The 26,391-nt window shown below is 40.6% G+C and overlaps 1 protein-coding gene across 3 annotated transcripts in view; it reads right to left on the bottom strand.

The window, feature by feature from the left end:
- MLO4 (Seven transmembrane MLO family protein) overlaps window positions 1–26,391 on the bottom strand; it is a 457,964-nt gene that overhangs the window by 12,920 nt on the left and 418,653 nt on the right. The window contains exon 13 of one of the 3 annotated variants that reach the window (XM_089383763.1): window positions 15,296–15,363. The exons of the other annotated variants lie outside the window; for them this stretch is intronic. Within the exon in view, the coding sequence (XP_089239889.1) occupies window positions 15,296–15,363 (68 nt within the window). The remainder of the gene's footprint in view (window positions 1–15,295; window positions 15,364–26,391) is intronic. 3 annotated transcript variants of the gene reach the window in all.

The following is a 26,391-nucleotide window of genomic DNA, read 5'->3' on the forward strand; positions in this document are numbered from 1 at the left end:
GTACTCAAGAACCTGCATAATAATAAAACCCTCAGAACTGTTGTATCGGTTTTTACGGGGACGATTGTCCAAAAATAACAGTGTCCCTTATGTGCTTGTCTCTATATTTCAATTGTTGATCTGTATATGAGTTAAGGTTGCATTTGTGTTTATTTTCGGTATTTATATTTATAAATAACTTGTTAATGGAATAAACAAGTAGGAGAAATAAACCAGATATTGCAGTAGGGATTTCTAACGTGTCAGACTTAGAAATTTCAACATCTCAATCATGGCACTCAATCATGGCATATGTAACTCCCCTCAATAATGCATATGTTATTCTCTTTCAATGGATATGTTACACTCTCTTACGCACTCATTAAAAGCATGGCATATTCCTCTTACACTCTCTTTAATGCATATGTTACATTCTCTCCTTTATGGCATAAGTTACTAAGACATGTGAAAATTCCTACATTGGAGTCCCCACTACAGCGAATTGATGTTACTTCTCCTACTTGATTAAATCACACAAGTTATTTATTGTCTTCTACAGTAAATTTTGAAGTAAATACATCTGCAGCCTTCACTTAATTTACATATATGCAGAAACAAAATACTAAGCAAGAAAGAAAAATACAACACATAGGACAGTTATTTTTGGACAAATAGTCCCCGAGAAAACCCAATGCGTGAAAACCAGTGCAGCAGCTCTGAGGGTTTATTATTATTAAGCTGTAGCAAAATTTGAATACATCATTGAATACCTCACAGGGTTATTTAGTTACAGAGAGAAATACTGGCAGAAGCTTTGTGAGTTACCTCAACCAATCACTAAGAAATGTCTCGGCTATTCCGGCTACTGGATGAGATGCCCTTGGCAGGCATTGCGCTAGCTCTACACTACCTCTACGCTGTTCCAGCGTCAACTCTTTCAGGCACTGCATCACCTAGCTGGGAATTCGATCAGAAGCCCAGAGTCAATACTCTCAACCTCCTGGTCTTACACCCTAGCTTCCGGTTGCTGAAACAGACCCTCTGCTCTGATTTTTTACTCTCTCTCTGCTTATGCGTCACTCCTGAGTGCCCTTCTGGCCTTGCGTCAGCCTCTGTGTCAAGGCCTCTGGATATCTTGTTGCCTCTCTCTGTTGATGTATCTCCGACTGAGAATCTCTCTCTCCAGAAGCGGCTATCCCTGCCCCTCAACTGCAAGAGATTCCGTCAATCGATTTTTCCTCTTGAGAACTTCTCACTTTAGAAAATCGATTTCACTCTATCTCTGATCCGAATTAGATCCATAGAAAGACTGTCAAGAACCATGACTGAATCAGGTCGAACAAATCTCTAAGGAAATCCAAAACAGTATCAAAAACACCCTGAACCAGTGGCCATGGCAGCCGACGTTGAACGACGAGGACCTCCGTCAAAGCTGACCAAGGCCCATGGAGACTGCACTAGAGGCCAAAGTAGCCCCTGGGAGCCCCGAAATGGGAAAAGGACGAGGTTTTTGATGCGCGATTAGCGCTAATTGCGCATCGCTAGGCGAATAGGGCCCTGAAGGGGGGAGCCCGAGCACTCGGTCACATTGGGAGCCAGGAAACCGCGGGCGGAAAAAGCAAAAAACGCTAATGTACGAAGGCGGGACCCGCGCACTGGAAAACCGGTGGTATTGATCGGGGTGCCCTTGAACGGTAAGAGGTTTTGGACAGGAGCGGAGCGATTCCATACACCGATCGACGCATGGCAGGCAGAGGTGAGAGAAAATCGCCGTTGATCGCGCGCTATCGGTTGAGCAAGTCAACCGCGCGAAACGTGCGTATGGCGTCAGATCTGGAGGGCCTAGATCGGATGGCTGAGATCGCACCCGATGGAAAGAAGTGGAATCGACAGGGAATTAAGCCGCGTTCTAAAGGGATTTGGAATCCGTTTGACTGCCACGGTGGAGGAAGAACGCATCCACGGCGTAACTGAAGAAACAAACCGACAAAGCATGCTGGCGCCATTTAGAGGAGGACAAGTGGCCACTCCCTGAGCGTTCATGATGACGCCGAACACTGGGAACTCCAAGCGCAGCTGCAGAAGGTGAATCGGCATAGGCGGAAGAGGAACCGAATAGGCATAGGGATCGAATGGCTAAAGCCATGAACAGAGACAGTCGAATCATTTAGAGTCGGAATTGGAATCAGAATTGAGAAGAGTCCAAGCGACCAAGAGAGACAATGAACAGTGAACCCTGAGAGGAGCACTGAACACAAAGAACAGTAAAGCCAAGCAGAAGAGACAGAGGGCTGCGCTGACCATAGGCAGCATTGAGCACCAGAGAGCTTGAAAATTCAAACCTTCCCATAGAGGAATCTGTCCGGACTGAGCATCACATTTGGCTCTTTCCACTGTAGACCAAGAGGTCACAGAGCTGGTAGGAAGAAGAAGAGTCTGTGTACTCCAAGTGGCTTGGGGAATCCAAGAACCACCCTGCCAAGAAAAAATCTGCTTTAGGAGAACTCATATTGAGTCCCTGTATTGTAAGTTCTCTGCTTAAAGACACAATAAAACAAGGCCACCAGTGAAGCTGGACCGGAGACGTAACCCTGGAGAATAGGGTGAACTCCTTATTAAAATTGTTTGTGTCTTTGTGTTGCTGACTGTATTTCTCTGCCGTCTTTCCATTGTATTGTCTGTGTATTGGCAATCTGATCGATCCATTGTTTCAATAGCATAGAACACACACCAGCACATAAATCTGTAATACCTTTAGTTTAATAAATCTTTAACTAATGTCACTCATAGGGTGAATATTAGATCAAGTGGTATTAGAGCTCAAGGTTGTAAGGTTAGACAAGCTTGTGTTGGTATAGCTGTGAATGGTCACAAGATCAAAGTTCAAATTAGGAGAAGGAGAGTTGGTGGAAACTAATCCTGAAATTGAGAGATTCTATCTTCGAAAGACCATGTTAGAAGAAGGTTCTATGGGGTGAGACCCTCAATTCATAGAGAGTTTCCTAGCTATAAAGTCCATGGTTGAAGAAATGTACAGAGACTTTAGAAAGCAAAAGGTGGAAGATGCATCAGGCTCTAAGCAAGAGAAAGAAGAAGATGAGTCTCACTTCCATGACAACTCCAAAGGAAAGGGGAAAGAGGAACACTTTCTCACACCTCCTAATAGCCCTGTACATAATAAGAAAGCATCTTTGATTAAGTTAGATGTTAAATTTGATTTGCCTATATATGATGGAGAGCTAAATGCTGAAAAATTGGACAATTGGATTAGACAAATTGATGTGTATTGCAGGGTACAAAACATAAACTTAGACAAGATTAAGATTCAGCTGGCAAGCCTACGCCTAGGAGGCACTACCTTGGTTTGGTGGGAAGGTAGAACCCAAGCTGACATGAAAAGACATGGCAAGACCATCTCTATCTGGAGTGAATTTTTTGCTGCAATCAAAAAGCAGTTCTATCCATTGGCCTACATGCAGTAGGCCATGATGAGTTGGCAAACTCTTCGGCAGTTAAAAGGGCAAAGTGTACAAGGGTATACTCAAGAGTTCAGAAAGAGAGCATTGATGTTGGGTATCTCATTAGACTCACCAGAGACTCTTTTGAAGTACATTGGTGGTCTACACAGCTACATGAGGCATACCATCCTCATGTTTAATCCCACTAGTATAGATGAGGTATCTGTACAAGCTACTCATCTAGAGGCTAGAGGAAAGAATGGCAATCCAGAAGTTGGGGGACCATCCCAACCCACTGTAAGCAAGAGCAAGGAGAAAAGAAAATAGAAATGGAAGGCAAGGAAGGCTAACACTGCACAAAAAGCCAAAGCTTCATGCACTCACTGTAAAAAGGAGGGGCACGATGATGAGCATTGTTGGATTTTGCATCCAGAGCTGAGACCTAAGAAGTCCGAGGGCAAGAAGAAGAAGACAACTGCAGCTATTCAGAGAGATTTGGGGTCAGACTCGGGAGATGAAACAACCATAGCAGCCATAGGTATAAAAGGTAAGAATTCTAAAGCATCTACTAGTAATTCTGCTCAATTTGTTATTGATGAAGAAAATGAGAGAAAAAGACATGAGCTTTTCCATATTCGAGTTATTTCCAAAAATCAAAAGATTGATACTTTGTTCGAAAAGGGCTTCATCAGGCCTAGCACATCACCATGTGGGTCACCAATCGTTTTGGTGAGAAAGGAAGATGGTTCATGGAGAATGTGCATTGATTACCGAGCACTGAATAAGATAACAATCAAGAATCGTTATCCCCTTCCTAGCATAGATGATCTTTTAGATCAATTAAAAGAAGCTGTTTATTTCACCAAGCTGGATTTGCACAGTGGATACCATTAGGTCAGAGTTGTAGAGCAAGATGCATGGAAGACTGCTTTCAAAACAAAGCAGGGATTGTATGAATGGCTGGTTATGCCTTTTGGCTTAACTAATGCTCTTGCTACTTTCATGAGATTAATGAATGATGTACTCAGACCTTTTCTTGATGATTTTGTTATTGTGTATCTGGATGACATTCTGATTTTTAGTAAAATGTGGGAGGAACATTTAAAGCAATGTTCTAAAAAACGCCCGAATCGAATCCGAAACGGCCGAGTTGATCCAAGTCGTTGGGATTTTTTTTGACCCCGCAGAAAAAACGGAACGGGAGATGGAACGGGAGGCCGAGTCAGTCATTATTGCATGACTTGACCGAGTCAGTCATGACTCGGTCAACCCGGCCGGTTCTACAATAACTCGGTCGAGTCAATGAATGCGGCCTATAACCCCCAAAAAATGTGATTTTTCATATTTAAAAAAAAATTCACTGTTAACTGAGTGTTGGGGACTCCAAGGTGTTTTCTAAATTAGTTAAATGCTATTTGGGGTCCATTCCCCTCTCCTAGTACTGATATGCTATTCAAATTTCATGGTAATGTTAAATTCTTAAAGTAAAAGGATGAAAAGAAGGAGAATGTCACTTTTACTTAAATTTTTAACATTACCATGGAATGACTCAAGATGTTTAAGAGTGGTTCCGGCCTCATTGGATTTCATATGGAGAAAGTAGAATTTTAGATTTCATTCAAAATCCAGCAGACTTATCAGTTTTTCAGGATTTTAGGATTAGAGGATTGCAATGTTTCCATTGAATTTTGTCATGTATTAGGGTATGGAACTCGTATTTAATCAAGAGCACCAATCCCTCTATGTACCTTGATGTTAGTGACATTGGTTGTCGAACTCCTCTGGGATTCGCTCCCAAACTAGGAGCAGTGTTGACATAGCACGGCAAATCCATATGTTGTCATTCTAAGACTTTTAATCCCGCAGTAGTTAACTATCCTACATATGATAAAGAATTGTATGCATTAGTTCAGAGTGTGAAAAAGTGGAAACATTATTTACTGGGCAAAGAGACAGTAATACATACTGATCATCAGCCACTTCAATATCTACACTCCCAAACTAAGTTGCAATAATCAAGACATTACAGATGGATGGGTTTTCTACAACAGTGTCACTTAGTCATCAGATATAAAAAGGGCATACATAACAAGGTTGCAGACATGTTATCTAGACCCATTATAAATGCATCTACCATACTTAAGCATAATTTTGTGCTACATGAAAGCTACATAGAACAATATGCTTAGGATATGGATTTTAAAGATGTATATGCAACTTTGAGTCAAGGCAAAAGAGTAGAAGAATTGAACTATCATATAAAGGACCGACTCTTATACCATTGTGGGAAACTATGCATTCCACAAACTGAGAGGATAAAGATAATTAGGGAAGCACATACTTCTCTGATATCAGGTCACTTTGGGGTAAGCAAAACAGTTGCACAGCTGCAAAGATTCTGCTATTGGCCGAAAATGAATGAGACAGTTTCTAGATATGTAAGAGGGTGTGCCATGTGTGCTAAAAGCAAGCCCAGCAATAGAAAACTAGGCTTGTACACTCCATTGCCAGTTCCTTCTCACCCTTGGGAAAGTGTTTCCATGGATTTTGTTGGAGGACTGCCTAAATCTAGGAAAGGTCATGATTATCTATATGTTGTTGTGGATAGGTTCAGCAAAATGTGTATTTTGATACCTTGTAGTAAACAGATCACAGCTGAACAGACTGCAAAATTGTTCTTTGAACATGTATGGGTTCATTTTGGATTACCCACTTCCATTGTATCTGATCGAGACACCCGATTTGTGGGGAAGTTTTGGTCTAGTCTGTGGGAACTGATGGACACCAAGTTAAAGAAAAGCACAGCTTTTCATCCACAAACAGATGGCCAGACAGAAGTAGTAAACAGGACTGTGATCCAGTTACTGAGAGGTTATTGCAGTAAACATCCTAAGCTTTGGGATGAACACTTGTGTTATGTGCAGCATGCTTACAATAGAGCCAAACACTCTTTTACATAGATCTCCTTTTGAGACCTGCTTGGTTTCACACCAAAATCTCTTTTGGATTTTATCTTTGGAAAAGCTATCATGGTTGATGGACACAGTGATGTGGACAAGGTAACTAGGTTCATTGAACAGATCCAGGAGATCCACCAGGCAGTACAGAAATAGCTGGAAAAGAGCCAGGCCAAGTACAAGGCTAGGCATGATAAGCATCGGATGGAGCATAGTTTTCAAGTTGGAGACCAAGTCTGGCTGTATATCAGCAAGGACAGGATGCAAGGTGAAGGTAAAAAGCTAAAGCCTATCAGGTATGGACCTTTTAAAATACTTGAGAAAATTGGTGAAAATGCTTTTTGCCTTGATCTACCAGCTTACATGCACATCTACTCAGTCGTGAATGCAGATTGTTTGAGATTGTTTGAATCTTCAATGATTGAGGACCCCGAAGAGCAAAGTCAATTTCCTTCTATTGATGACCTGCTACTTGAATACCTCAATGAGTTGCAGGAAGACACAGTGCTGGACAGGAAGGTGAGGACAACGCGCAGGGGAGAAGTTGAGTACCTCAGGATTGGGCTCAAAGGTTCAAAGCCGAGCAGCGCAAAGTGGATTGAGATTGGACAAGTGAAGAAACAGTATCCTCACTTAGTCGATGCTTGAAAACCAACTTTTGGTGGTCCAAAAGCTTTTCAGTAGGGAGGTCATGATCCGAATTGGATCCATAGAAAGACTGTCGAGAACCATGACTGAATCAGGTTGAACAAATCTCTAAAGAAATCCAAAACAGTATCAAAAACACCCTGAACTAGTGGCCATGGCAGCCGACGTGGAACGACAAGGACCTCGGTCAAAGCGTGTTGACCGAGGCCCATGGAGACCGCACAGGAGGCCAAAGTAGCCCCTGGGAGCCCCGAAATGGGAAAAGGACGAGGTTTTTGATGCGCTAATCGCGCATCGCTAGGCGAACAGGGCCCTGAAGGGGGGAGCCCGAGCACTCGGTCACATCGGGAGCCAGGAAACCACGGGCAGAAAAAGCGAAAAATGCTAATGTACGAAGGCGGGACCTGCGCACTGGAAAATCAGCAGTATTGATTGGGGTGCCCTTGAACGGTAAGAGGTTTTGGACAGGAGCGGAGCGATTCCATACACCGATCGACGCATGGCAGGCGGAGGTGAGAGAAAACCGTCGTTGATCACGTGCTATCGGTCGAGCAAGTCAACTGCGTGAAACGTGTGTATGGCGTCGGATTTGAAGGGCCCAGATCGGACGGCTGAGATTGCACCCGATGGAAAGAAGTGGAATTGACAGGGAATTAAGCCGCGTTCTAAAGGGATTTGGAATCCGTTTGACTGCCACGGTCGAGGAAGAACGCATCTACGGTGTAACTGAAGAAACGAACCAACGAAGCATGCTGGCGCCATTTAGAGGAGGACAAGTGGCCACTCCCTGAGCGTTCATGATGACGACGAACACTGAGAACTCCAAGCGCAACTGCAGAAGGTGAATCGACACAGGCGGAAGAGGAACCAAACAATCATAGGGATCGAATGGCTAAAGCCATGAACAGAGACAGTCGAATCAGTTAGAGTCGGAATTGGAATCAGAATTGAGAAGAGTCCAAGTGACCAAGAGAGGCAGTGAACAGTGAACCTTGAGAGGAGGACTGAACACAGAGAACAGTAAAGCCAAGTAGAAGAGACAGAGGGCTGAGCTGACCACAGGCAACGTCAAGCACCAGAGAGCTTGAAGATTCAAGCCTTCCCATAGAGAAATCTGTCCGGACTGAGCATCACATTTGGCTCTCTCCACTGTAGACCAAGAGATCACAGAGCTGGTAGGAATAAGAAGAGTCTGTGTACTCCAAGTGGCTTGGGGAATCCAAGAACCAGCCTGCCAAGCAAAAATCTGCTTCAGGAGAACTCATATTGAGTCCCTATATTGTAATTTCTCTGCTTAAAGACAATAAAACAAGGCCACCACTGAAGCTAGACTGGAGACGTAGCCCTGGAGAATAGGGTGAACTCCTTATTAAAATTGTTTGTGTCTTTGTGTTGCTTACTGTATTTCTCTGCTGTCTTTCCATTGTATTGTCTCTGTATTGGCAATCTGATCGATCCGTTGTTTCAATAACACAGAACACACACCAGCACATAAGTTTGTAATACCTTTAGTTTAATAAATCTTTAACTGATGTCACTCATAGGGTGAATATCAAATCAATCTCTCTATGTGTTTTCCAAATGACCTTCAAGCCCCTTCTTATATCTTCCTGTTGGACAACCAACGACCTAGATTAAAACATAAACAAAGGCTCAGATCGTTTTGACTTTATCCATGGTTTTTTCTAGAAGTTTCACCCTTGATTAGATTAATACCCATTAATTTTTTAATTTTCCTAAGTTTAGACTTAGGAACCCCATTAAAATATTAAATTATTTTAATAAAATCACTTCTGGGTGGAATTTCCCAAAACACTTTCTGGGTTCTTTGAAATACTTGTGCCTAAGCCTCCCTACAAAATTTGAACCTTAGAGCACATCCGATGCTGCCCCAATTCAACAAGACATGCGTACCTCCTTAATGGCATGAGTTACAAAGTCATGCATACCTCATTAATGGCATGAGTTACAAAGGTATGTTCTTCCCTAAATGGCATATTTAACCTCTCCTTAAGGCATGCATATTGCTCCTTCTTTATGACCAAAATTTGTTGCTCCTCCTATCTATATATATATATATATATCATCTCATTCTCACTACTTGTGCATTGTGAAAGAAGAATTCGAACTTGAGAGAGAGAGAGTTGGAGAGATTTGAAGAAGATTGTGAGAGAGGGGCTTGGAGAGTAAGAGCAGGACTTGGTGAGCCAAGGTTGATCTAATGTTTCAATGTTTCAGTGTTGATTCAGTTGAATGGAAGGTTGATTCAATGTTTGCATTTGTTGCTGCGACAATTGATTTTTATGCTACAACTTGTTTATATTTGGGTGAACTTAGTCATTCTCTTGATCTCTCATTGTACTTTGTATCTTTGTTGAACAATTGATAACTAATAGAAGAAGAATCTGGTCGGGTTTTCCCCTTATGGGTTGTGCCTTGGTCATTGGACCTAAATTCTGTGTCTCATTTATGTTCTTGGTTGTCTTTTATTGTGCATTTGGTTTATGTTCTATCTACAATTGGTTAACTAAGATTGCAACAAAAAGAAGTTTTTGAAATAAGTAATTGTTACAACATAGAACATCAGAATTTCAATAGATTACAACATTTCTACCAGATTTCGTGATGTATGAGGGTATGGAATTGCCATTTAATCAAGAGCACAAGGCCCTCTAAACACCTTGATGCCGGTGGCATTAATTGTAGAACTTGTCTTTTATGATCCTAGTAAAAATGTACCTTTCACTCTAGAAAAATCATTGATTAGGCATGTTAAGTTTTTTCTATCTTATTTTAATGCTTAGAGGGTGATATCAACGATGAGGGTCCTGATATAGGCAATGATTTAAATGTTTTATAGCTTTTGTTGTAGCATGATTTTTTTTGGACTTTAGAGGCCATTTAGAGCCTCTTTGTTGATATATTTTTGTTTAGAGATAGATTGCACTCAATGGCATTTTGGTTATATGGACCCTTTCTATATACATGACACTTTGCATCTTTAAGTATAACAATTTGGATTCATATGGATGCACATGAATATGTGTATGTGTGAGAGAGAGAGAGAGAGAGAGAGAGAGAGAGAGCATGTTTGCACATTTTTCTCAAAATTTGAATATTTTATGTATTTTTGGTTGATAGTTTTTTTGGTCTAGCATTTCTATACTTTCGGTCCAGATCAAGTTTCTGGGGTCAACTGGTCTAGTTCTGATAACATTGTTAAGGATGTTGTGGGCATTTTTCATGAAGCAAACAAGGGAAAATCTGGTGTTTTCATTGAAATGATTCATATGAAGAGATGTATTTTTTATTTATTTTTATGTGATTCAGATTTAGTATCATCCTATCAAAACTTATGGTTTAGGACAAGTATCATATTTCAGTATCGATGTTTGTTGTGCCACTTGACATGTTATATATCAGTTTTATTTCATATTTATGGAGCAATGTGTTTGTTTGGTGTTGGTGTTGCTTGATTATTTTTGTAATTTTTAATTTTTGTTTATTTGGGGTAGCATCGGATGTGCTCTAGCCATGAAAATTGGTGGAGAGGCTAAAGCACATGAGATTTCCAAGACCCAGAAATGGTTTGGGGAAATTCTACCCGGTTAAAGAGATATTAAAATAATTAATATTTTTAATGGGTTCCTAAGTCTAAACTTGAGAAAATAAAAATATTAATGGGTATTAATATAAAACTCGGTTAAAAGGTTCTAAATGACATGGATCAAGCCAAATATAATCTTAGTCGTTGATTATAGATGTAATCTCGGCTGTTGATGATCCAGTTGGATGTTGGTGGCCACCCACCTATCCCAGTTGGACCCTCACAATTGTCTCTTTCAACTTTTCAGTTTCCATAATTGTAGCAAAATTTACTATTTTTAGCAGTTTTTCGGGTTCTGAACTTCCGGAGCCGTTTTGAGGCCCTAAACGATGTTTTTTGGGAAATCTGGGAAATCTGGGAGCAACATGGGTCCTCTCCCCAAAGTTATAGTTCTTGGATAGATTTTTCTAATGAGCTATTGTACGCATCAAACGGAGATCGGGTGCCAAAGTTACGACCTTGGGAAGTTGATGTACCAATTTACCCAAAACGGGGCCCACAGTTTGGTGTTTCATTTTCTAGGGTTAGGTTTTTGGATGTTTAGGGTTTTCCATTGTTTCTCAACAATAAATAGGCCTTCGAGCCTCATTGTAACACAGTTCAGAGGCATGTAGCCGCCACATCTCTTCTCAGAGATAAGCTACCATCACCCTAGCTGATTTGTTTCCATTCGCTGTTTGTAAGCATATTTCAGTATTTTATATTAATGAAATGAAGTATTATTTCCGTTGCATCTCTGTGTTTATGGTTATCTCTGTAATTTGTTGCATTCTTGTTTAAATTTGGATCAGTGGTATCAGAGTGAGGTTGTTTTTTCTCTGTTTTTCTTTGCATGTCCCCAACGCGGTCGGGATATAAGGAGTTAGGGCTTGAACTGGTCGAACCTTTGCAAGACCAGCCTCGAAAATCTTGATGACCTCCCATGGCGGATGAAAAGAAAGACGAGGGGGCAGAATATCCTATCAAAATCTTGCTTGAAGAAGCCCTTGAGCAACAAAGGAACGCGATGATGGACAACTTTGTTCAGATCCTTCAGCGGCTACCCAGAGGCGACGCATTGGCTTCTAGCATCTACTCTGGAAACGCCACGCCCTTTAAGGTACAAGTTAATTTTGAAATCCCCATCTTCGAGGGTCAGATAGATGCAGATGCCGTAGATAAATGGTTAAATCTGCTAGAAGGGTATTTTTCTGTTCATGAATTTTTGAGTCGGGAAAAGATTGTTTTCGCTCTTCTCAAAGCAGCCCCCCACGTCAAGGACTGGTGGGAAACCTATTCCGAGTAGAAGGATGAAAGTACGGGCTCATTATTTTCAGCCGTACCCACTTGGAATTCATTCCGGGATGCCATCAAGGAGCAGTGTTACCCTGTCAAAAGCTAAAAGGACAAATACATAAAGTGGACCACGCTGTGGCAGGGAAGGGACCAAGATGTGTCAGAGTTCACAAACATTTTTCACACCCTTCGCACACAGTTGGGTATCAAAGATTCGGAGCTGCATCTAGTACTCCAATATTGTGACTGCCTACACAGATACATCCAGGAAGAAATGGAGTTCTTGAACAGCTCCTCGCTCGGCATAGCGTACCGATACGCTGTAAAAATCGAGCAGAAGTTTAAACAGAAGAAGCGAGACTTTGGATCTGCGAATCCGAAGACCAAAGGACAAAGCCAAGGTGGGGTGACCCAAGATAGCCCGTCAAAGCCGCAAGAAAAGAACAACACCACGAAGTCGAAGAAGGACACAGGAAAGTGGTGTGAGTTCCATAAGAGCCCCACTCACAACACAAGTGAGTGTCGGACCAAGCAGTCGCTGGTGGCCGAGTTGAAGGCTTCAAATACATGTTCTGACCCTGAGTCAGAACCCGACAAGGGGAATGGCAAAGGGAAGTAGATCATTGATGCGGAGCCCAGCGCCACTGTTGCCATCGCCAAGATCTAGAAGAATGAGCCTAAAGATCCAGAGGAGGGGGAGCGACTTTTCCACTCACAAATGTGGGTGAAGGGTTCATTGTTGCAATTCATTGTTGATAGTGGGAGCCAAAAGAACCTCATTTCAGCAGAGGTCGTGAAGCGGTTGGGCCTACCGACTACACCACACCCGCAGCCGTACAGTATCGGGTGGCTTCACGAAGGACGAGATCTCCGAGTTCGCCAACAGTGCCGCCTTCCCTACAGCATCAAACCCTTCATAGACGAGGTATTGTGTGATGTTGCACCTCTGGATGTTTGTGATGTATTATTAGGCCAGCCATACTTGTGGAGGCGACATGCTGTGTATGAGTCAAGGCCTCGCGCTGTCATTATTTCTTTGTGTAATTCATTATACAAGATACCAGAGGTAGCCCCACCTACTGCCACCTCTTTAATCTCTGCTAAGAAATGCAGCAAGATCGTCTCCCAGACTAGGAAATTCATTTTCTGTCTGGTTTGTTCCCAAAGTAAGGGGAAGATCGTAGCCACATCCATGACTCCCGTGAAGGATTCCTCCACGCAACAGCAACAACAGAGAGATACAGTCATGAAAAAACAAAGGAACAGCTTCTCCTCACCCATAGGGGTACCACACAAGCTTCAGGTGGGCAACAAAGTCTGGTTGCATCTGCAGAAAGAATGCCTTACAAGAGCCCATCAAAAGCTCTGACCACTCCGGCATGGTCCTTACACCATTACCAAGGTTGTGGGAAATAATGCTCTGGAGCACAGAATTCCCCCATTCCTTCGCCTGCACCGAGCGTTCAATGAGGACCTTCATCAACCATGCTTCCCACCATTACTGGACACAACAAAGATTGCATAACAGCTCACCAGGGACCAAGTTCAGCAGATGGAAGAGCTCAACGCAATGGGGACCATTGCTTCCTAAGGGGGGAGGAATGATCCAAGTGGATGTTGGTGGCCACCCACCTATCCCACTTGGACCTTCACAACTGTCTCTTTCAGCTTTTCAGTTTCCGTAATTGTAGCACAATTTACTATTTTTAACAGTTTTTCAGGCCCTGAACTTCCAGAGCCGTTTTGAGGCCCTAAATGACGTTTTTTGGGAAATTTGGGAGCAAGATGGGTCCATGGACCGATGTTGCTCTTCCCAAAGTTATAGTTGTACACATCAAATGGAGATTGGGTGCCAAAGTTACGACCCCGGGAAGTTGATGTACCAATTTACCCAAAATGGGGCCCACAGTTTGGCGTTTCATCTTCTAGGGTTAGGGTTTTGGATGTTTAGGGTTGTCCATTGTTTCTCAACAATAAATAGGTCTTTGAGCCTCATTATAACACAGTTCAGAGGCATGTAGCCGCCACATCTCTTCTCAGAGATAAGCTACCATTGCCCTAGCTGGTTTATTTCCATTTGCTTGTTTGTAAGCATATTTCAGTATTTTACAGTGATGAAATGAAGTATTATTTCTGCTGCATCTCTGTGTTTATGGTTATTTCTGTAATTTGTTGCGTTCCTATTTAAATCCGAATCAGTTGAAGACTCAACATAAAAAGTATAAGAGGAGGGTTGAAGGTTAGTTGGAGACACACCAAAGAGATCAGTCAGTTCGATTTTCTAGAGCGGTGTTTGCTAAGAGAAATCGAACCAGTGATCAGAGTTGTAGCGAGGGATAATGAGTGTATAACAGAGAGGCAGAGATAGTGCCAGAAGACCAACGCAAAGGCAGAGAGGCAGACGCAAAGCCAGCAGGAGCCACGCAGAGGCTAGCAGTGACTGCGTAGAGAGCCAGAAGACCTGCGTGAGTGACGAAGAGGCTGCAGAAGTGATGCAAAGGGCCAGAGAGGCTGCACAGAGCCTCAGAGGGCTAATGCATAGGGTTTTAGGCAGACGCAGAGGCTAGGAGGGTTGACACAGTGCCCCAGAGAGCCATTGGAGAGAGTTTCGTGGAGCAGACTTTCAGAATATTTGCTTCCGAAGAGAGATATTCCTGCCATATTATTTTCTCTATCGGGTGAGCCAGTTTGGCACCCAGTTGTACTCAAGAAAAACTTCTTAATAATAAAACCCTCAGAACTGCTGCACTGGTTTTCCCAAGTTGGGTTTTTCCGGGGACGATTGTCCAAAAATAACGTGTCCCTTGTGTGTTTGTCTATTTCTTTCAGTTGATGATTTGTAGATGGTTGAGACTGCATTGTGTTTATTTCAGTATTTATCTGGTTAAATAACTTGTTCAGTAATTAAACAAGTAGGCGAAATAAACCAGATAGTGCAGGAAAATTTCTAATGGGTTAGACTTAGAACTTTCAACAAGTTTCCCGATAATTTCCAATAATTTACAATATGTCTCCGATATTGCCAATATTAATTTATATTTCGAACCAGCAATAAATTCTTGATAACAATAAATGTACCATTGGGCTGTAACTCCAACATCTAAGGCAATTTACAGATTTGTTAACATAGATTTCCTTTTAATTAATACATTATTTCCAATTTGATAGATGATAAGTAATAAACTGTCATGGATGGACAAACTGAGATAATATGCTCATGTCAGACGTGTTTATTAAGTTTTAGGCATCAAGTGGGAATATTTTGGGATTCCCCTAAAATGACTCACGAGTATGAATTGATTGAACATAACATTCACATTAAGACAATGAATTATATGGTCAAGGCATCAAATTTAAATTAGAAAACATACCCTGAAATCAAACGTGTGTAGACAAATGCATGGTCCTTCATGAAACAAGTATGAGCTTTAATTTCCCACTGAAAGGAAAAAAAGAAACTTGTTATATAACACTCTAGTTTGATTTATAACTTCCTGTAAAGTAACACTATAGATTAAAATTCTTTAGCCAGCATATAGAATTTATCCTGATTTTCTCTGTAGTGTCAAACTTCCATGATAAGGTAAGATTCACTCACTAAAATATTATCAAGGACAATGACTGTAGCATCCCTGAAATGTCAATGCGAACTATTTCTATGATTCACTTTGACAAAATTTACAAACATCAAGATGGGAAAGGAAACATTCACAAAAAAACATTGAGCTTGATGAAAAATGAGATAGTGATGACCTCCAATAACAAAATTAACCTTAAGGTAGGGCTTTTGCCATACAATTATCCTTGAGGAAGGATACAAGCAGAATCCATTCAATATAAAAAGCATCCAATGGTGATAAAGAGGGGAGAGAATCCTGTTTATACAAAAGAGAGGACTGCAACTGTACTTAAAACCTATGTTAAAATTAAAGGGGTAACTACGCCTTTATGTAGCATGACTAATTTTAATTAATCACTAAACATTTTTTATTCCTTTTATTACATAATAGTGATTGATTACAATCATTGAAATACGATACCGCAAAGACCTAGAACTAAAACATTATTACAGTTATGAGCTTACATACAATATAGCTCACGTATATAGATTTTTACTTGCATAAAAAATTGTTGTGTAGGGAAAGGATGCCTAAGTGCAAAGCAAAGTGGGAGCAGTTGCAGGGGCAGGGGCAGGAGCATTTGGAGCACCATTTCCCAAAACACCCCAGTAGTGAAGTGCCTTGGGAGCATTTTTATATATTTATAATACATATGTGAAAAAATATATGCAGAATGCCAAACTGGTTGAAAAAAATATGAAAAAAATGCATATTTGTGCTTCTTATAGATGAATACTTTATTGTTATAAAGTCAGAAATGCCATCCACAGTGTATTAACGATTATCATTCAAGCATCAACTATTTAGCACTTGCAAACTGGCAGATTTTTAAACCATAATCATATAATAGGAAGTAGAATATGAATTTATGGAAATAAATAGGCTATCCACCAACATAACCAACGAGTTCCTCTTCCTTCTCATGCCTATTCTCCCCCAACACCATGAGAATGAAAAGCAGAAGCATACATCACATGAAGAACAACATTTCTTTAAATTTAGCTTAAAAACCTGCAGTAAAATGAGGGAGAAGAAGGAATGGGAAAAACTAGGAGAAGAGAGCAAATCCATGTACTAACTTCTACGAACACAAAGAAAAACAAAAAAACTCCAAAGAATGGCCATTTGGCTTCCCTCTTCAACTCAGTAACCATTAGCAGAGATAGAACATGGCTGTAGCAGCCTTCTAACTCTCTTCCAAGCTCTCTTAAAGTTGTCTTCCTCAAAAACCAGAAAGAAGACCAAGCTGCCCACACCAAACCAAAGAACCCAACTTAGAGATGAATGAAGAAAGTGATGGAAAAGGTTTATTTTGCACGGTTGTCTTTACTCTAAACCATGGAGCCTCCCCGTGGGGTTGTCTTTACCCTAACCCATGGAGCCTCCCCATGGACTTTTCATTGGCCAAATTAAAAGGAAAATTAATTTTGGCTTTATTTCAGTGTTAGATACTCTTGTTAATTTTTGTAGGTCAAACATGTGTTCTAGTCTCAGATGGTGTTTATGAGACTAAGGAACACGAGGATTTATTATCTCCAATACCCAGAAAAAGTTCCCTAGTGAAATTGTCTTAATTAAATTAATTAGCTAGTTATAATTATTTTTCTAACTTAGGCAAATGGCTTAATTAATCAAGATTAATTAAGACAAATCAACTTTGCTCCAGAGGCCTCTAAAAAAGTTATTTTTAGAATTTGATATGATCTTAGCCATCGATTGGAGTTGGATCGTGGTTGTTGACTCGTCAACGATAGATTATAAGAGAAGATCAATGTGACCATTGGAGATCATTTGAAGAGGGAGAATAGATTTGCAGTGATAACAAGGGCACAGTGACAGCGTGGGAGACACCAACAACAAGGATCAATAGAGATTGTCATTGATTTGCCGAAGAAGATTTTTTCACAGTGATTTCCAAATTCTCAACAACAGAGGGAGATCGATTTGCATAGGAGAAGTCGAGTTTTCCAGTGAAGGCTGAAATTCCAATGGAGTCCGAGTTATTTTCCCCAGTCAGTGTGAGTTTCTAGAGAGGTCGAGTTATTTGCCAGGAATGGACCAATTGGATTGATTCAGGGTCACAAAGAGAGGCTGAATTGATTTAGAGGGGCCGAGTTGCTTCCAGGGGTTCGAGTCAGCTTGCAAAAGTGAAGAAAAATTTGTTGGAGCTTTGCCAGTAAACGACAAGCAGTTTATGTAATTCTCAATTGCTGAAGAATAATAAAAATCCCTCATCTACAAAATTGGTTTTCCCTTTGGGGTTTTTCCAGGGACAATTTGTCCAAAAATACCAGTGTCAAATTTTGTGTTTGTATTTTCTCAATTCCTGTGATTATTTATTTGTGAAATTGCAGTTGTGTTATTTTCAGTATTTGTCGTGAATTAATTTTCCAGAAGACAAATAATTTGCAAAGATAGAAGATTAATAACCAGTAACTGCAATAGAATTTTCACAATTCTTGGAGCATACAGGGACCATGGAGGGAGTATGACAGGAACATGAACATGTGTCATGGAGTGTCCAAAAAATGGAGGGAGCACAGTGAGAACATGAAGGGAATGGGGTTGGAATGGCCAGAGGGGTGAAAGGGGTAGGAGTGGCTAACAAGCGTGGTTTAGCAAAACTTGAAAACACTTCATTTGGAAGCACAACCCCTAGGAGCTCCCAAAGATATTTGCCTGAGAAAGTTTTCCCTATAGGTGCTTTGCCCGAGAAAGAGAATCTGGAGTGAGTGCACCCCCAATAGGGATGCTCCTGATATCGTTTTGTGTAGGGACAATAATGGATCTTGTTGAATTAGGAGCAGGAAATTTGTGATTTTGATGTAAATAGATCACACTTATGTGGAAATTTTGAGAATTTGTGCCTAAGAGAAATTCAAAAATTTCACCTTAATACTTGACAATTCTGAGATCTATTTCTTGTGAACTTTTCAACCTTAAGGATGAATCTGAAATTAAATTACAACATCATATACTCCACCTTTGTCCAATCAAATAAATAAGTCAGCCCAAGAAAATATACCTATATTTCCATCCCTAAGGGCACAATCCCTAACATATAACAGATCTCAAAATCACTTTAGACAACAGATTTGGTACAGCCATGAATCCACCCTTTTAGCTTCTATTCACTTGTCAATTCACCTAACGAAATATGCTTACTGTTGATATTATTGACTCTTGGGAGTTGTTTAAACTTGATATTTATATCCAAGTGGAGAATGCATGGTTTGAGAATGATATTCTTGTAGGTTTTCCTATTTAACATTCTATTACTGAATGTTGTGATAATTATGATCGGGATTAAATCAGCGAGGGTCCTATTACCCAACATTTTGTGGGTAAGATCCCTAGGAGAAAATCTTTCTCCAAGATGGTCCTCAGCCGACAGCCAACAACCCCTTGCAGCCATCAGCTAGCTCATTGTGCCATTTCTCCACCACCTGAACCAGCCATGTGGTCCCTTGCCCGTCTGCATGATCGTATGTTTGAATGTGAGCCTCCCAAATCTAAAGGTATGCCTTGTCATTTTGAAATTGAGTATTGTAGTTTGCTTATCATGGACACTTCTGGGCATGGATAAATGGGGGGATTCGGCGGAAAGAATGGGCTAGTTCTGTGCTTCTGTCCCCTAGACCCGTTTTAGGAATTAACCTTGGATTCTAGTCCTGTGGGATTTCTTTTATTGGCCATTTGGTTTCAGGGATGGTATTTCACGGGAAACCCCGATTTAGGTTGTGTGGTCCTGCTCCCTTATAAGACCCGCGAGTACTTGTGGGTCTTGGCAGGTTCTATAGCAACCCGGGCCCCGCATAAAACCCGCGCTTAAGACCCAGACTCGACGGGTATTTTATTAAACCCGACTGCCTATATAAGACTCGCGGGTTTTCTATAAGACCCACATCGGACCCTTATAAGATTGGTAGACCCTCAAAAGGAATTTTTTTTTTTTAATTTTCTTTTCTTTTTTGGAAATGAGGTGGAGGGAAAGGGAAATTGGAGGCAAGAAAATGCTTTATAAGCACCTCTCTCCCTTCCATTTGTCATTCACTTGTCATTTGAGTGTTTGGCTAATTTCTATGAGTGGTTTTCATCTAATACAACCTTTGAATGCTCACAAAACAAGTGCAACCAAAGGATACAGATCCAATTTTATTGGATACTATTGATTTAGAGTCTGATTAAGTTGTGGAGGAGGAGTTCCCTGATTTGAGTTGGCTTGATGAAGAGGGTGAGGACCTCTCTAGTTTTCCATTTCAAATGGAGACTCCAAATACACCTGCCTCGTAGTTGCTTCAGCCTTCCGAGGTTAGCACTAGCTCCACGAGGGCTTATTGTACACGTAGTCATCCATGAGTGATGAGACTCAAAGTTGTTATGAGACAATAATTTATCATTTAAGACATATGTATTTGAATTTTGAACTTGCCGACATTTTTTATTTTAATTATGGAATCATGAGTCCTTTTCTTATTCAATATCAAAAATTTTTGCTTACAAAAATCGAATATGTAATGTTGTACTTTTATAGATATGAGATGATGTTATGAATTATTGCATATATTGTGGTTTTTATAACTTATAAGGATTGGAATTGTCATTAGTTTCTTTTTTGTGCTTAAAGTTTACATTTTTTAACTTTTTTTGTATTTTGATGTTGATTGGGGTAGCATCGGATGTGCTCTAGCCACGAAAATTGGTGGAGAGGCTAAGGCACATGAGATTTCCAATACCCAGAAAGGGTTTGGGCAGAATCTAAACAGTTTGGGAGATATTAAAATAATTAATATTTTCAATGGAGTCCCTAAGTCTAAACTTAGGAAAATAAAATATTAATGTGAATTAATATAAAACTGTCTTAGAATGGTCCAAAAGTCATGGATCAAGCCAAATCTAATCTTACCCGTTGATTAGGGACTTAATCTCAACTGTTGATTTGTCAACGAGAAAAGTATAAGAGGAGGCTTGAGGGTCACTTGGAGAACACACCAAGAGATCAAGATTTCGACTTTCTGGAGTTGGGTTTGCTGAGAAAGTTGAGAGAGTGATTTGAGTTGCAGCTGAGGGGTAGTGAATACAGAAGTAGAGAGGCAGAGATAGCACCGGGAGGATCAGTGAAGTAATCGAAGAGAGGGATGTAGCAACAACCAAGGGTTCAAAACTAGCCACGCAGAGCCAGACGAGAGTTGCGTAGTGCCTCAGACGGCCAGTGTGAGTGACACAGAGGGCCAAAGGACTGACGCAGTGCCTCTAGAGGATAACGCAGGCCAAGCCAGAGTGATGCTGGGCTAATGCTGGGCCAGACAGAGCTGACGCAGTCCCTAGAGGTTGATGGTGGGGTTTCGTGGAGTAGATTGGAGCTGTGGAGCTGCCAGAGTGTTTATTCGAGGTTTCAGCCGAAATATCTGCTTCCAAGTAGAGATGTACTACTGTTGAGATTTTTCTTTGTTGGGTGAGCTGGAATTGGCACCTAGATTGTATTCTAAAACTGCTTAATAAATCAAACCCTCAGATAGTTGCACCAGTTTTCCCGCATTGGGTTTTTTCGGGGACATTAGTCCAAAAACAACAGTGTCACTTGTGTTCTTGTTTCTGTTTCCTTCAGTTGATGATCTATAATGCGTTGAGCATGTACTTGTATTTATTTCTGGTATTTACATGCAAATAACTTGTTAATTAATAGAACAAGTAGGTAGGAATAAATCAAAAAGTACATGAAGGGTTTCTAGCGAGTTAGACTTAGAGATTCCAACACGGTATCAGAGCATGGTTGCAGATCACAGGAGAACTGAGGACATCAGCCAAGCAGAGCAGCAACAACAGAAAATAGCTATCCCGAGTGACAAAAGTTGTTCCTAGCAGAGAAGCAGCAAGGAAGGGGTGACACAGTGCCTGTATCATCAAGTTTGAGCCAAGAAGAGGGAGCGCAGAGGCTGAGGGAGACAAAGACAGGCTCACGCAGAGCCACACAGAGGCCAGGAGATTGACGCAGTTGGCTAAGGAGGTTGATTTGCCGGTGCCGGGATTGCGCAGAGCATAGGAGCTCTAACCTTCAGTTTGTTGGGGTTTTGGAGGCTGTGGGTAAGTTGCAGAGTGGAGCTGGTGGGGTATTGTACTCAAAACAGTAACTAACAGGGTAAAGCCAAGGAGGATGGAGTTGCTACCGAGGATTTCTAGCCAAGAAATCCGGATCAGTGGTGCAGCTGCACTAACGATCGGAGTGGGGGCATCTCGACATTGGCATAAGGGTTTCCAGGAGGGAAATCGAGGCTCAGAGGGAGTCACACCAAGAACTTCCAGGAGGGAAGTAGAGGAGCAGTGAGATGGCAGTGAACGGGGTAAGAGACTAGGACAGACTGGACGGAGCCTCAAACTTCGTGGTCTGGAAGGTCAGAAACTTATCCGTTCTAGACAGGAATCGTGTCGAGCACTTCGCCTTGAGGACGATAGCTATCCCAATTGATCCAGCTGATAACGACAAGTACAAGGAGGCAACAGCGAGGCCACGTGCATCATTCTTGACGGGGTCAAGGACCATGTAGTACCACATATTGCCGAAAAGGACACAACAAATGAGATGTGGGAGGCCCTAAAGAAATTGTACCAGCATACTTCTGTGCAGAGAAGGATGTTACAAGAAAATCCGCTATGATCATACCAGATGCAGAAGGGAGAACAAATCGACCCCTTCCTCGGTTGATTGAAGGAGATCCGAGATCAGTTGACTTCCATAGGGGCCACGCCGGATCAAGAATTGATGGTGAGAACAACCTTGAACGCAGTCTTAGAAGACTAGGAGGTGTTTGTCCAGAGCATACTGCGTAGGGCGACCTTCCAGATTGGGAAGAAATGTGGGCTGCTCTTCGCCAAGAGGAGATCAAAAGGCTGAGCAAGGTGGGAAGCAATGGCAAGAGGATCAGAATCAAGAAGGAGGAGGAGGTGGATGCTGCCCTAGCATCTGAGGGAAAGTAGGAGAAACGAAAGAAGAAGGACCTCTCCAAGGTCAAATGCTTCCACTGTGGGGAGCTGGGTCATTATGCGACCCAGTGTCCAAGGAAGAAGAGCAAGGGAGAGGCCTCCGAGACCAAGGTTGCGCCAGCAAGGGCAGAGAAGGAAGTGGAGACAGACGATGGCTGTGTCATGAGTGCACCCACCACTTGAGCGAAAGTGAGGAGACATCGAGCTGTAGTCAGACGAACTACAGGCGATGAGGGGCAGGATCCTCGAGGTACCCAGCCTCTTGGATTAGACCTTGCTATGGGAGCCCCGAAGAGGAGTAGCAGTACTGGCGGATGTTAGTAGAGACAGATGCGGATGGAGCGACAGAGGGAGCTACAGTGCAAGATTCCCAGGACAGCGTGAGGCAGCAGTGCGAGAAGCACGGGAGTGTTGCACTAGTGCAAGATGGCACAGAGAGGTGTGCAACAATGTGAGATGCATGGAGTTGTTTCAACAGCGCAGAAGTCAGAAAGGGAGAACTTGTCAGTGACAAAGTGAGTTTCAGCATCAGGAGTGTTTCTAGCCTGACGACGATGTTAGAGTTGGGAGATCAGTTACTTACTTCTCAGTAATTGAGTTGCAGTGCAGCAGTTAGCAGTGGTAGTTCTATGGACAGTGTTGTCGCACAGAATGTCTAGGCACCACGACAACGGCTTAGATCGGGGGCTATCACCCTGATCCCCAATCTCTCTGTTTAAGTTGTCTCCCTATAGCAGGCTAAGGGGGGTAGACCCTATGGAAAAGTGGAATGAAGAAGAACTAGTTGGGAACTAGCCAGTTTGGGAGACACAGTGAATCGATCAAGTATTTGATTAAGATTTAGCAAGACTTATAGGATTTGATTAGATTTTAAACAATTGATACCAGTGCCTTGTGGAGTCAAAGATCTTACTAGAGAAATTAAGACCAAGTAATCGATTAGCAACTGCTGCTTAGATGAATGACTATTTTATATGAATTGCAGATCCTAAAACTAATGTGAGATGCAACAATCTTAGTTAATTTTAGTTAAATGCCTATTTAAATGTGAACCTTCAATCCTTTCTGTGTTGAGCCTGATTTCGTAGTAATTGGCAGAGAGAAGATCAGGAGAAGCACACTAAGGTGTGATTAACGATACCTCTCCTGAAATTCTAACATACCCGGTGCCTCCAGCGCTGCAGAGAACTTTGGTTCTGATGACTGCAAAGTCACTGTTTTAAATACTATTAAAACAGGCTTCTCAAGAAAAGACGGATGGAGATCTATTTGTCTATCGACCAAGCTTGTGCTTGGAAGTAAATTTTGTTTATGCAAAACTAACTTATATGAAAATGCACCAGATGATGAGAAGATGAGATGAAATTAGATTCAAGGATGAAAAGATGCTTATGTCGCAGAAAATTCCAATACCCAAATGAAATGTTCGCTTTATTAAATGAAAAATCAAAATTAAACCCCTAAAGATATTACAATTAGAACACAAGCTTATTTCAAATCTTTCTGATACAGTTATAGCTCAAAGAGAACAAAAACTTCTTTGCAATTAATATCAACAGATGCTAAAAAAATACTCAGTTTTATGAAACAAAGGATATGCATTTTATCACAATTCCATGACGGAGTACTTAATTTTTAGAAATTAATTTTTAGGACAGTAGTAAGAAAAACTTTATGACAGCAGCAATATGACAATGAAAACAGTGACCTATCAATGATATCTTTATGCTAAAAATTTACCGAAATTTTTCCAAACTTGCCCACATGAATTATAATTTTTTTTCAGCCTATTATGATGTGATCTTCAGAATTATATCAGATCTGATATATTTATTATAACCAACAATTAAAACATGAAATAAGCCTAATGACGAATGTCCAACTCAAGAAATTAATTCCTTAATGTATTAGACAACTTAAGAACTAATTTTAGGCTAACTCACATGGAATTTTTCCACTGTTATATTTCAGACTTCAGAAACAGAATTATTCAGAGATAACAGTGACCCAAAATGTAGATCTAGGCCAAATTCTTGATACACATCAAACATAAATGACTTATTAATGTATTTAGCAATTTTTTAGTTAATTTCAAACCACTTAGATGTGTTTTTCACCACTATTAGAAAGGTATATGACTGCTGTAGCAAACAGTGAGGAAAAAGATGGTTTAGAGATCAAACCCTTAGGCCCTAGGCCTTGAAGATCACTTGCCCAAGTTGTCCAAAATTTTTATATACCTGAAACACAAATTTTTACCAAATTTTTTGCAAAAACCCACCAATGATTAGCTTCAGAAAATCAAATATTCAAATCAGAAATGGAGCAAGGGGAATCTAGGCCCAATAGAACTAGCGTTGGGCTAGGAGAAGGCAGATCTGGGCTTAGGAGCCCCAAAACTTGAAACCCTTGTTCTGAAAAAAATTATTTTGCTTCAGATCTTCAGATTTATTGCAAAATCTTTAATGGCTGGCCTTGTAAAAAGATTTGGGATAAGATATTGCCCTCCAGGGCCTAGATCTGTCTCAAAACCCTGTGATCTGCTTGAAAAATTTCAAATCTGAAGATTTAATTGACTGATTTCTTGGATCTATTCTTGCAAACAATCTTTGAGCCCAGATCTTGCCCTCTAGGTTCTAGATCTAGCTCAGATCTGAAGATTTTCTTGGCTGATTTCTCAGATCTATTCCTGCACAAATGAAAAGAGAAAAACCCAATACCCAATATGTACAAAAATAGAGAAAATCCAAAAAAACCCAAGTGTTAAAATTCAAAATTATGTTACAAAATTTCAGATCTACACAAGTAAATAATAGATCTATACAAATAATTTATAGATCTATACAAATAATTTACAGATCTATTAGATCTGAGGAGTATGAGTCAACCAACTCCGCTCCAGATCTGATAATTTAAGGTTCTTAATTGCCAGATCTATCAAAATTTCCACAAAATATTTAAAATTTTTTGAAATTTTAGAGAGGTACTAGCCCAAAAACACCCTGCAAAAAAATGATTATCGTTAGATAAATCCTGAGGCTTATATGAAGTAGGCTCTTTAGAAAATGTGTTGAGAGTTGGTTGGTCCAACCAAGAACTATCCCCAAACGCTCAATGAGAACTTGAGAGATCTTCTGCAAACACTAAATCAACCATCAAATCAAGTAGAGAAATAGAACAACAATAAAATTATGAAGAAATAGAGATACCTGTGACTTCAATCAAAATTAAAAATGTTACCCTAGATCCAACAAACTGAATAAGATACTTGTATTCAGATTATTCTAAGAGAGCTATTGATTGATATCTTTCACATAATATTAAGCAGAAATTAAAACAATGTTACCATAAATTCATGAAGAGGAACACTACATCACATTGAAACCCCAAAGACTTTCACATTAATTCAAAAAAATATACAAGAGAGCTTGAGAGCTTAGTACACGATTCAAAGATCGGATGATTTCAACTGACAAATGACCTCCTATTTAAAGATAAATCTTCCAACGGCTAGTTCGAGTGATCCTCTTCAAAGCAATCTTGAACGTTAATGAGGAACAAATTTCTTTTAATCTCATCCATTGAAATTTTAAATTATTGAGGAAATTTCGAATTTTTCAATTAAATGCATTTTAATTAACTCAAAAATAAAAATTTTGAGTTAATTTCTCAAAAATTTGACATTGACTTAAACCCATGGACCAAAGGCTTAAAATTTAGCAAAATAATTAATTTACCTCAGTCTTGGGACCTTTTAAAATTTGAATTTTAAGGACCCACAAATTTTGCCTTTGGAAAATTTAAATTTACCTAGGACCTATAATTAATTAAATCTTTGGCTTAGGATTTTAATTAATTTTTGGCCA

Source organism: Pinus tabuliformis, chromosome Q (genome assembly GCF_031772625.1).
Source record: "Pinus tabuliformis cultivar Carrire ecotype Pingquan chromosome Q, CPIR1, whole genome shotgun sequence".
NCBI lineage: Eukaryota > Viridiplantae > Streptophyta > Pinopsida > Pinales > Pinaceae > Pinus > Pinus tabuliformis.